We start from the raw sequence: 12,313 nt of genomic DNA, 5'->3' as shown, positions 1-12,313 counted from the left end.
AGGCGGTTCAAAGGAAGGCCAGAGGACCGGTTCACGTCGTGCATTCTGAAAACTGGGTGGTGTACGAGTACTGGAGCACCAAGTCCCGCAGGAACGAGTTTTCGGTGATCGAGCTGTACGAGGGGATGGAGTTGTACAACAGCACCGTGTTCAGCTCACTGGATCTGCCGCACGCCCCGCAGGTGCTACAACAGTCTTACATCTTCCCTTCGTCCATCTCCACCATGGAAGCCACGCTGACCGAAAAAGGCATCACCAGCCGCCATCTCAGCTAAGTCAAATGATTCAGCAAAGCTAAAATTTGGTCTATTAAATATTAGATCGCTTGCTCCAAAAGCTTTACTTGTTGATAACATTATTCGTGATTATAAACTTAACTGTATGGGTCTTTGTGAAACCTGGTTACGCCCGGATGAGTATTGAGCGCTAAATTATGCTTCTCTCCCAGACTACGAGAGTAGCCATGTAGCACGCACGTCAAAAAAAGGTGGCGGTGTCGCGCTCATTTCTGAAAAAAAACGCTCAAATTTAATCCTCGTACCTCTAATAATTACAAGGCGTTTGAGGCTCTTGTGATGCGGTCCTCTCAATTGTCAATTTATGTAATAACTATCTATCGCGCACCTGGGCCGTACACAACTTTCTTAGACGAATTTGCTGAACTTTTGTCTGAACTAGTAACCTATGCAGACAAAATTATAATTATGGGGGACTTTAACATTCATATGAACTCCCCACTCAGTTCACTTACTATTGAGTTTAATTCTCTAATTGATGCATTTGGTTTTAATCAACTGGTTGATTTGCCAACCCATAAAGATGGGAACACGCTAGACTTGATTCTGACTCGAGGAGTTTTAACCTCAAACATCATGGTGTTACCGTGTACTACCGTTATCTCGGATCATTATTTAGTTACATTTGAGGTGCTAGCTAAAAGTAGTGTTAAAAAAGCTGAAGGATTTAGCGGACGCAATATAAGCACTGGCACAGTTTCTGAGCTCTTTGAACTACTTCCTGGAGCAGTTGCGTCCTTTCCTTCATACAATGGCCCGATAGACTCACTCATAAATGATCTCAATACCACCCTGACTAGTGTCCTGGATTCAATAGCGCCCATGAAGCTAAAATCACGTCCTAAAAGACGCACGCCTTGGTTTACTGATGAAACTAGAACCCTTAAACAAGAATGCAGGAAATTGGAAAGAAAATGGCGCACTACCAAGCTTGAGGTTTTCCATCAAACATGGTGTGACAGCTTGTTAAAGTATAAAGCGGCCCTTGCCTCTGCAAAATCGGCCTATCTTTCGAAGGTGATTGCGTCTCAAAAGAACAATCCCAAAGCACTTTTTGAAACTGTAGCATCGCTTACAAGGCAACAGACTACTGCAGATAGTTCGACGCACTCTGCTCATGACTTAATAGTCTTCTTTACTAAGAAGATTCAATGCATACAGGAAGAAATTGCTAAAGAAATTATTAATACCACACATACTAAAGGGCTGAAATCTACAGATGCACGACAGGGTGGCTGTCCTGGGAAATTGTCCCGTTTTAGTGAACTGTCACTTGATGATCTCAAACAGGTGGTGAATGCGGCCAAACCGACAACTTGCCAGTTCGACCCGCTCCCAGGTTCACTTATTAAAAGTCTTTTTGGCGTCCTTGGACCTTCAGTTCTAAATATTATAAACATATCACTCTCCTCAGGTGTAGTTCCAGCAGCTTTTAAGTCCGCCGTTATTAAACCCACACTGAAAAGACCCAACCTTGATCCAGAAATCTTAAGTAATTATAGACCTGTGTCAAACCTTCCTTTCCTCTCTAAAGTACTTGAAAAAGTAGTGGCACAGCAGCTAAACGTTTTCATATCCGAGAATAACCTTTTTGAATCCATACAATCAGGATTCAGGGCTAACCACTCTACTGAGACAGCTCCGATCAAGGTAACAAATGATCTCCTACTGGCAATGGATTCTGGCGCTTCATCACTTTTGCTGCTGCTGGATCTTAGTGCTGCTTTTGACACAGTGCGCCACAATTTCCTACTAGAACGGTTGGAAAAATGGATTGGTCTCTCAGGAACCGTCCTCTCGTGGTTCAGATCCTACCTCTCAGATAAGACGCACTGTGTTAAATATGGTGAAATGACATCTGAGCCCTTTAATGTTACCTGCGGTGTTCCGCAGGGTTCAGTGCTTGGCCCCCCTTCTTTTCAGTATTTACATGCTTCCATTAGGTGATATTATTCGCAAGTACAATATCAGCTTCCACTGCTACGCAGACGACACTCAACTATATCTTCCGTTGGAGGAATCTCACACACTAAACTGTGGAAATTTGGAGGCCTGCCTCATTGAGATAAAAGAGTGGATGTCACTCAATTTCTTGCGTCTTAACTCTGAAAAGACCGAAATGTTAGTCATTGGTCCATCTAAATGCCGTGATATATTCTCAAAAACTACTGTGAACATTGACAAATGTCACATCACACAGAGTGACTCAGTTAAAAATTTAGGTGTCATATTTGAACCTGATCTATCCTTTGAAATGCATGTAAAGAAAACTACTAGAACCGCTTTCTTCCATCTTCGTAACATTGCTAAAATCCGTTCAATACTGTCTCAGTCTGATGCGGAAATTATAATTCATGCGTTTGTCACCTCCCGTCTCGATTACTGTAATGCACTACTCTCTGGTCTCCCGAAGTCTAGAATCAAGTCACTTCAGCTGGTACAAAATGCCGCAGCGAGGCTTTTAACTAGGACAAAAAAGTACGATCACATAACACCGATTTTGGCTAACCTGCATTGGCTCCCAGTTAGCCATAGATGTGATTTCAAGGTTCTCTTAGTATTGTACAAAATCATACATGGACTTGCTCCCTCTTATCTTTCAGATCTGATTTGCCCCTACGTCCCGGTCCGAAGCCTACGATCTGAGAGTGCCGGTCTTCTGGTGATCCCAAGAGCAAAGAAGTGTTCAGCTGGTTCGAGAGCGTTCTCCATCCGGGCACCGGTGCTGTGGAATGCTCTTCCCCCTGAGATCCGATCTGCAACCTCAGTGGAAATGTTTAAATCTAAACTTAAAACTCACTTCTACTCCATAGCATATGAATAACCTACTCTTCTCGTCGGCTGAAAAAATAGTCTGTGTAATACAGTGTAATAATCTGTGAGGCCCTTTGAGACTCTTCGTGATTTAGGGCTATACAAATAAAAATGACTTGACTTGACTTCTCAGCGAAGGGGTGCTGCTGGAAATGTGAATTTCCCTGCGGGGATGAATAAAGTATCTATCTATCTATCTATTGGAGGTCGCTGGTTCGCGCCTCGACCGAGACATACCTAATTGGTATAATGGCGGCGCCCTCTGGCTGCGGCTGCATCGACTCGCTACAACGGGTCAGATGTATCGACATTTCGTTCTGTGTACATTGTTACAAAGAATGACAATACAAAGGAAGTTATTATTATTATTATTATATTACATATTTCACCCTGGAGTGCTATGTCTAATCTCGTTGCATACAATGTTTCACTACATTGATATCAATGACAATAAAAGTCAACTCTAATTCTAATTTCAAAATAATTACAGGAATTGTCAATTATTCCATCAGTTGATACACCTCTACTTAAAATCTCACCGTCAGCAAGAAGGATCAACACAAAAGCAAAGTTTCCTCTGAAAGCATTAAAACCTTCCCCTCTGCATCAATTTTTGTGAGTTACATTACTGAACAAACACTGAGGTTAGCCGGAGATCCATCATCATTACAGGGAAAAACACACACAATGAGTTATTGCCATTTTAAAAAGAGCAATGGCAATATAAATATTGGTTTGCTTTGCGTGTGACATAACTCAGCCGTTTAATGAAAACGGGCTTAAAATTTGTCACAAGTAGGTTTATTATAGAAGGATTCCATGAACCAGCTGTTTTCCTTGTTAATACAGTACCTACACTGAAAAACTTGGAATACAAAAATGGTGCTTAAGTGATACTTTTGTATCATTTACAGGAATACAGTACTTATTTTTTATTAGCATAGTAAACTGGTAAACTCATTCTAAATGGAAATACAGGATGGTAGTCTTCCTGCTGGGCATTTCTGCCTGACGCGCCTCCTCCGGCGCCTTTGGAATGCTTGTGTGCCCTGAACACTCGGGCCTGACTGGGTCATCAGCTGGGGACCACCGGTCATTGATGTTTCGCTCCTTTAACCCCAGGACATCTCCCGGTGGCGGAGCGATGGCTGGGAAATCTCCCTGCCATCCCCACTGATGCCCTAGGTGTTACTTAAAGGCCCCCAGTTCCTGTCATTCCTCCGCAGCCACAGCCAGAAGCTGCCCTTTTCCGCCTCTTCTGCCAGCTCTTTAGTTGCCCGCTCCTGTGCATCCAAGGTCTCTGAGCAAGCGGGAGGTTGAGGAGGCCACAAAACCCCTGCACCCCACCTCCACTGGGCATACTGTTGTTTTCCAGCCCGTTTCCCTGCACTCGGCTGCCAGGTCTTATATTTCGCCTGTTTCCTCTCGTATGCTGCCTCTATTCCCTTCTCCCAAGGGACAGTGAGCTCAACAAGGAGTCCGCCTTGCTGGCTACAGACCACAGGACAATGTCTGGCCGCAATGATGTTTCTGCGATCTCCCTGGGGAACTGCAACTGCCTTTTGAGGTCAACTTTCATTTTCCATTCGCTGGCGGGCAAGAGGAGCCTTTCAGAGTTTAGCGGGCGAGGGGCATTGGTGTTTTTGCGAACGTTGTCGCCAGCCCTTGCAAACTGGATGAGGTGATTTGATGGAGGAGCTGGCTGACTGTTTGCTTTCTTTCTGCAACCTTCGACTACCTCTGCCAGCTTCTTTAGGACGGCATCGTGCCACCACCTGTAGCGGCTTTGGGAAAGTGCCATCTTGCAGCTTGAGAGGATATGCTGAAGGCTGGCATTGATGGTACTACAGAGGGGGCACTAATGAGTATGAACCTCTGCCACCCCCTCTTGGCCACGCTACACACAAGCATCTCTTTTGAATGAACCGTAGGAAAAGCCCTTAAAGTGTTTGTTTTAAATAGATAAACGGCTCTTTTTGAGGGGTTTAGTGCGTGGCAGAGGTCTTTTTTTGTTTGTCACTAAATTATTCAAAAATATAATATAATTACGTTCAAAATCTTATAACAAGTTGTTAAGTTATCCTATGACTAAATTACAGTACACCTTTTTGACTTCACACACACCTGAGCCATATTCCCCTAGAGGGAGGTGGCTAGAGTCAAGAACACATTCCTGACTCTGAGAGATTGATACAGAGGAGGGGATTCCCAGGCCCTTCGCTCAACCAAACTGATGTGTTTGGAGTCATTAGGTGACCAAACCCCCCCATTCCAACCCCTAATGCCGAGCACCAAGCAGGGAGGCAATGACTCGGCCGAGGCTTTAACCAGCGACCTCCCAGTCTCGGAGCGTGCGCCCTACCCCCAAGCCCACTAAGCTGAATTTTTTTTTTTGACTTCTAACTTATTTAAAAATGAAAAAATGTAAAGAGTACTGAAGGATGACGACAAAAAAAAAATCGGAATGATGCCACTTAAAGTCCTTAATCATGTCCTGTAATAGCATTTAAATAAGGTGGCGAAGTTCTGTAGTAAAATGTCAGTCCCCTGACACAAGGATTGTTGAATTGATCCCCGGCCATAGCAGTCGTGTTTAAATGTTCTTAGGCAAGGTGAGTGCACTCCACCCCCAATTTGCACCCTGCATAGTCACTGTTTTTTGAATGGATGTGTGAATGAATATGAATCATTGTAAAGTACTATGTGGTTTAGAAAGTGCAATATAAATGTCCATTAACCATTTTTATCATTAACCCTTAGCTCTGCTGATATTGCAGATTATTTGCTCAAAAGTGGGATTTTGAGTTATTTCCCAACATAAAGTGTCTAAAGATACACAAGATACAATTATCAATAAAACAAATGTAAGGCACTACTCACCTTGACTTTTGAGAGCTCGAATTCAACCTGGAACTCTAACTCTGAGGAATGTCCAGACACACACATCTTCTGTACAGATTCAGCGCCGGCTAAAAAGGACACAAATTTGAAACTTTCGGTTACTGCCTGTTGCAAATAATTTTATACAAGTATTATACTAATGAAATTGAGAGAGGAAATTGATTCAGGACTTTGTCCAATGGAGCAACGCAAACCACCTGCACCTGAACAGCACCAAGACCAGGGAGATGGTGGTGGACATCAGGAGAACTAGAACTCACCCGTTTCCTGTAACCATCAAAGGAGAATGTGTAGAATTTGTCCAGACCTACAAATACCTGGGTGTGCAGCTGGACAACAAACTGGACTGGACTGCCAACACAGAAGCTCTATGTTGGAAAGGTCAAAGCCGACTTTACTTCCTTAGAAGGCTGGCGTCCTTCAACGTTTGCAAAAAGCTCCTGAAAATACTCTATGAGACTGTTGTGGCAAGCGCCCTCTTCTATGCGTCAGCGTGTTGGGGAGGCAGCGTCAAGAAGAAGGATGTCTCTTGTCTCAATAAACTGGTGAGGAAAGCGAGCTCTGTTGTGGGCACAGAGCTGGACAGCCTGACAACAGTAGGTGAGAGACGGGCACTGGAAAAGCTGCGTTCAATCATGGACAATTCATCACATCCACTACACAGCACTATATCCAGACAGAAGAGCAGCTTCAGCGACAGACTGCTGTCACAGTCTTGTACCACGGACAGACTGAAGAGATTTTTTCTTCCTCATGCCATGAGGCTCCTTAACTCCACCCGGCGGAGTAAAAGCCCACATTAAACCACACCCCCTTCATTGCATATTACTGTATTTTATTGCAATATGTATTCTGTGTAGCACTATCTAGATACTGTATACAACACGCTACAGTGGGTATTAGGACATCACATTGGGTATTTGTATATTGTATTCTTTTTGCTTTATTATTGTATTGTTCTCAGCACAGGGATGCTGCTGGAAATGTGAATTTCCCTGCGGGGATGAATAAAGTATCTATCTATCTAATGAAGTCAATAGCACCTTGATTTCATGCATTTATTTAAAAGACATCACGCACATCAAGGGTACATCCTGACCCCCACAATAACCACTTTCCCCCTATACAATCTGTCTCGGATGTATGTTGCCTCCAAAGCACTTGAATCTTACATAATTAGGGTCATTTTCAGCATTTAACAAGAGTTTGATAATAAGCTGATCTTTAAAATAGGTCTTAATGGAAGTAGATATCACAAACAGGTCGGATAGAAGTTAGGTTTTTGGGGGTGAACCCCTGTATTAAACAGTTTGGACGAGGAATAACACAACAAATTATTTAAAGTAATCTGCTATTAAAATCATTATAATAATTACGATGAGTTATTGTTAAAATCATTGTGGTGGTTATTTTTTATGATTGGTATTATGGTAGTCCTTAAAAAAGCAGTTTTAAATTCTAAGCTCTAACCCATCAATAGAAAATGGGTAGTGTGACTTGACGGGTAAAACAAGTGCTAGGGTTCAGCAGTTTTTTATTACAAATAAAATGATGGAAACAAATAAAAACAGAGTAACCTGGGATCGTGCGTACAGAACAATGCTGTGATGGGGTCACAAGTGCACTTTCAAAACGGCTAAAAGTCATGTACATACCAAGATAGCATAACACAGAAGTTAATGGAAAATTACCAAGGCACCAGACTGAAACGTGCAGGCCTCCCTCCTAACAGTAAATCTGAACACCACTTAGAACAATGTAGAGATTATATAAGTATGAAAATGGATATATTGTAGCAACAAGTAAAAAAAAAACAGAAGGACATGAATACATTCGAATATATGGATAACTTAAAGTGCCTTAATAACCAGTAAATTATTACTTGATTAAAGAATTGATGTGATGATTTACAATGAATCAAAATGATAACTGGAAAAACTAATTTAATTATAACAATGGGTTGTAACATATTTCAATATTATAACACTGGCAACCTGAGCATATGTCTGGGCAGCACTACAGAAAAGAGATGTTATTTTTCATTTTCCTAGTGTGACTTACTGCTTTGCAACGTGCGAGCAGTGCAACTTTTCAAATTGATGCCATTGATGCAGCACTGAAGCTTCAGATCCTCCTTCAGCTGTTCCACGTGACCCCTCAGATTAGACAGAACCACATGGGCACTTTTGCTAGGCTTGTTCCCACACGCCAGCGACCTATCAGAACATATGTTGGCTGTCAAAAGATGAATGTGTGTGCCTAGGAGTTTACTTAAGCTTCTTTTGATAAGTGGTCATTTCTTTAAATAGTATCGGTAAAGAATTTAAAACTTTAGTTAGAGATCCCCAAAAACCCATAACAAAGCAAAACAGTACATAATATTTCTTCATTAATTTTAATCCCACTTTGCCTTTTTTCACAATCATTTGTCAAAGTTAGCGTTAATACAAGTTAAATCCCAAATATAATGCTGTAAGTCACATGGGATGTAAATCGAAATCGCTTACAATGGTGCCATCTGCTGCAGAGACGGCATCTAGTTAATGAGTGTAGTGAGAGTGATGGTTTTCGGCTGGCTGCTAAAATTGTCGAAGGTGACATTGTTTGGTCTATTTTTAAAGGTACCACTACGCTCCTTTGAATTCCCTTGTGGTCATCACGGATTTTCTCTTCAGCTCAAACATGAAAGGTTTAATGACCTCAGAAATACTTTATTAAACAAACATATTTATTAATCAAATTGTGGGTGTAGCCACCCATTTTCTGTGCCAGATACCCTCACCTGGGCCCTACGGGGGCCTAATTGTTTAGGTTATTTTTGATTCGTCATTTTAAAAATCGCCAATTTAATCATTTGCTTACTCGTGGATTTTAGAATTTAATTTTAACTATTCAAAACTACAAGCTTATCCACAGAGAAAAATTATTTTTTGCACGAGTTATGAGTATGATGTTTGAGTTAAAAGTGTTTTAAAATATGGTTGTCATCCGAACACTTTGTGCAGTTTATTTTTTCAAATGAAATAAAATCACTATTATCATTATTGATTGTCCTTAATGTCCTACACAGAGGAAAATAGATAAATTTTCTGTTGTAATGGTTTGGGATTATGTTGGACTCAGCAGTGCCAGCTTCAATTACTGACATGTCAATGGGTTATCAGGGATCGGGATGTGAAATGTTCCAATGGTTTATTATTGTGTATGAAAGCTTTATCAATAAATAAATAAAACTCACAATGCATCACATAATGGTTGGCTGGGATACCAAGTGAATACTTCCTGGTAGCTTTGATGCTGGCTCTGCAGTTCTGCCACTTCTGCTTGCAAACGCAGGATGCTTTCCTCCAAAGCAATCACTTCCTCTTCATTCTCATCATTCATTCTTTCCTCCATTCTGATGGAACAATCCAGAAAAAAATATATAATAGTGTAGAAGAATAAAAGTTTTGATTAAAAGAAGTAATCACTCCTTCATTCAATTTTAGAACCCAACAGAGCGGACATTGAGCAGTGGACAAAGGACAATCTCGACTGATCGCCAGTCAATTATAGGGCACACATGCATGTTTTTGGAATGTAGAAGACTAGAGTGTCTAGAGAAAACCCTTGCTGGCAGAGGGAGAACATGCAAACTCAGCATGGGGATTTTCAGAAGCTGGAATTAAACCCTTGACCGGCGATCTGTAACGCCATGCTAACTAGTGTGCCCCCCATTAGAATAATATTTATTTAATGAAATTATAATGATTTTTATGCCAAAAATGTTGACGCAGAAAAGAGTAATAATTTATACAAGTGTTCTATGTAAGAGGGTCTGAGTTGATGACATTATTCATTGTGATTCAAAGATTTGGTTTCACTATATTCATTAAATTCTAGATACGAGCGCAGAGAGTACAAATAATGTTGGCCCTGATAACACACCCCTCTTTTTAAACTCTTCTTATTTTTCTTGTTCGAATTTCACTGATCCTTCAGCTTTTCTGTACCAAGGACTGGTTTAATGTCTGACAATATTCTCTGGGCCCAGCCCAATAATAATAGTATTAATAATGATAATGATAACAATAATAATAAGGCTAAATCCACTGTGTACAGTATTCACTTGACCAATACGGATAGTCTTAGAAATTCCCCATTTCACTTAACTGACTTCAGCACATATTTAAGCAATAAACAAACTAAAGGCTAAATCTCAATAATAATAATAATAATAACATCATGCAAACAATTTCACTGGCACATTTCACTGCTCCATTGAATCAGTCACTTCTATTCCCGCTTCCAATTACGGTGCTCCAATTGAGCTAAAAATAAGCCTTGTGCAGTGATATATCAGCACTGCCAGAGGACTCACAGTGCTGATATAGCCGTTGTTTGAAATGGAACTTTGTCTCCATCTTGCGGTGGAATGTTTTTACGATTTTATTTTTTTTAAAGGGAAAACCGTAGTTCATAATAATAATAATAATAATAATAATAATTTCCTTGTATTGTCATTCTGTGTAACAATGTACACAGAACGAAATGTCGATTGCACCTGACCCGTTGTAGCGAGCCGATGCAGCCTCATGTGACCCAACCATAACACCATAGTGGGTTGAAGAAACCCATATTGGATTAATGACTACAGACTCATTACGGCAAAACCGGAGTACTTGACAGGTATGGGTTCATTGTGTTTAATGGAGATCACAACCCCTTGAGATATCCAAAAATCCAAGTAGGGGCCTCCATACCCCATTTTAACATGCGCCGACGTCCCCCGGTTGCAGCAATAGTCAACCAGAGATAATGGAACGCAGCCGCGTGGGTACTGTCCATTTTAGCTGTGGAGAACAAAAAAATAGCCGCCGCTCATAACACAAATTTGCTCTCTTAGCCATTGCTCTTAACAATATGCGATCAGGAATAATGGATTGCGGCCACAAGACAGCAGTTCACTTTTTGGTGGACAGCGGAACAGCTGTTAGGCTCAACAAAAAAGTTGCACTTACTCTTTCCATGCTTTTTCCTTGCATTTAAAGCATATTGGATTTTTATTAAAATGCAGCTAAGTGGGCATTAGAGGGATAATATTATTTCAACTCCTTTTGGTTTTGCTGGTCCCGCAACCCTACTAAGGATAAGCGGTGCAGATAATGGATGGATGGATGATTTTGCTTTATAAAAATGTGAATATTGTACCATATCTGGTTTAATCTGCCTTTCATTCAATACATTTGAGAAGTGTTCCTTTTTTTCCCTTGGCTTCGGTCACAGCATTGTAATGACCTGATCTCTGATCTTTCTAAAAAGAAAATCCCAGCTTGCAACTACGAAAACAATTCAGCAGCACGTGTGCTTACAGGGGCCGAGGATAGCTGGTATGAGCTCCAGCACCCCCGCGACCCCGCTGAGGAGAGGGAAATCTCCAATCCCAAAATAATGTCCAGGCCATACTTAATGTACTTAGTGCCTGGTATTCAAATCAATATATTTTTTCCTGAATGGAAGTTAAGACCACGATGGGGCAGTAAACGTTACACACTGTTCTTTTAAGAACAACGAGGTAAGAAATTAAAAGTTGTTAATTATCCTGGCAAATTGAGACACCGTCACGTCGAGCCCCTTAACCCACAACATATGTTAACAGTCAAGGATCAACATTAAACACTTACTGACTATTTACATTTCAAAAAGCGTAAGTAGTATTAATTGGACAAAAAGAGTGACTTACTTAACCAGTTGCCTATTTGCTTAAACAATTCTGCTCAGTATTTGGAACATCGCGCCCTGCAGACCATACCACTTTTCCCAGCGTCATAGGGTACTTTGAAAATGATTTAGCAAGTCTTATTACATTTTCTGCTATTAAATAGCTTTATTTACATTTAATATTACACTTAAAGATATTTTTAAAAGAGATAATTTAATCATCTGTGCCAAAATGTCCAAAAAATGAAAATCATTCAAGATGCAAATTTATCAATCACCCTTAAAAAAAGCGTGTCGAATGACGCCAATGGTCGCACTGACGTTAAGTGATTGAATCTTGGATTATGTTCAATTCAACGTTTTTAGTAGTTATATTAGAATTTGAAAATAGTTAATATTATTTTGTAAATTAACGATTTATGTGTGGTAAAATATAATGTACAGGTACTGCGTTGTCGCGGAACTTTCTCGTGGAAGAACAAGCCGACTGTGTGGTCGGGCATTTATCAAGGTAACACTGCATGGATCAATGTGAGGTACAGTAAACCTTTCAGAAAAATCTCCCTTCACGTGAATTACTTAGCCCTTTTAATCATTTAAAC

The 12,313-nt window shown here is 40.7% G+C and overlaps 2 protein-coding genes across 9 annotated transcripts in view; one reads left to right on the top strand and one right to left on the bottom strand.

Moving 5' to 3' along the window:
* cenpp (centromere protein P) overlaps positions 1–11,824 on the bottom strand; it is a 148,777-nt gene extending 136,953 nt beyond the window's left edge. For 3 of the 5 annotated variants that reach the window (XM_088337548.1, XM_088337553.1, XM_088337551.1), the window contains exons 1-4: positions 10,754–10,835; positions 9,250–9,408; positions 8,073–8,227; positions 5,991–6,079 (exon numbers count right to left, since the gene is read on the bottom strand). In XM_088337548.1, coding sequence (XP_088193674.1) covers positions 5,991–6,079; positions 8,073–8,227; positions 9,250–9,408; positions 10,754–10,758 — 408 coding nt within the window. In that variant the 5' untranslated portion in view covers positions 10,759–10,835. Of the gene's footprint in view, positions 1–5,990; positions 6,080–8,072; positions 8,228–9,249; positions 9,409–10,753; positions 10,836–11,674; positions 11,707–11,733 lie in introns of those variants that run through there. The other 2 variants (XM_088337549.1, XM_088337550.1) reach the window with 2 other exon arrangements.
* A 218-nt stretch (positions 11,825–12,042) lies between these two features.
* nol8 (nucleolar protein 8) overlaps positions 12,043–12,313 on the top strand; it is a 36,518-nt gene continuing 36,247 nt past the window's right edge. For 2 of the 4 annotated variants that reach the window (XM_088337542.1, XM_088337543.1), the window contains exon 1: positions 12,043–12,247. In XM_088337542.1, the coding sequence (XP_088193668.1) occupies positions 12,233–12,247 (15 nt within the window). In that variant the 5' untranslated portion in view covers positions 12,043–12,232. The remainder of the gene's footprint in view (positions 12,248–12,313) is intronic. The other 2 variants (XM_088337544.1, XM_088337545.1) reach the window with 2 other exon arrangements.

The sequence above is a fragment of the Urocampus carinirostris genome, chromosome 6 (assembly GCF_059441175.1).
Source record: "Urocampus carinirostris isolate Australia breed hairy pipefish chromosome 6, RoL_Ucar_1.0, whole genome shotgun sequence".
Classification (NCBI taxonomy): domain Eukaryota; kingdom Metazoa; phylum Chordata; class Actinopteri; order Syngnathiformes; family Syngnathidae; genus Urocampus; species Urocampus carinirostris.
The sequence above is the reverse complement of the archived record's forward strand: the minus strand, read 5'-3'. Positions and strand labels throughout refer to the sequence as shown.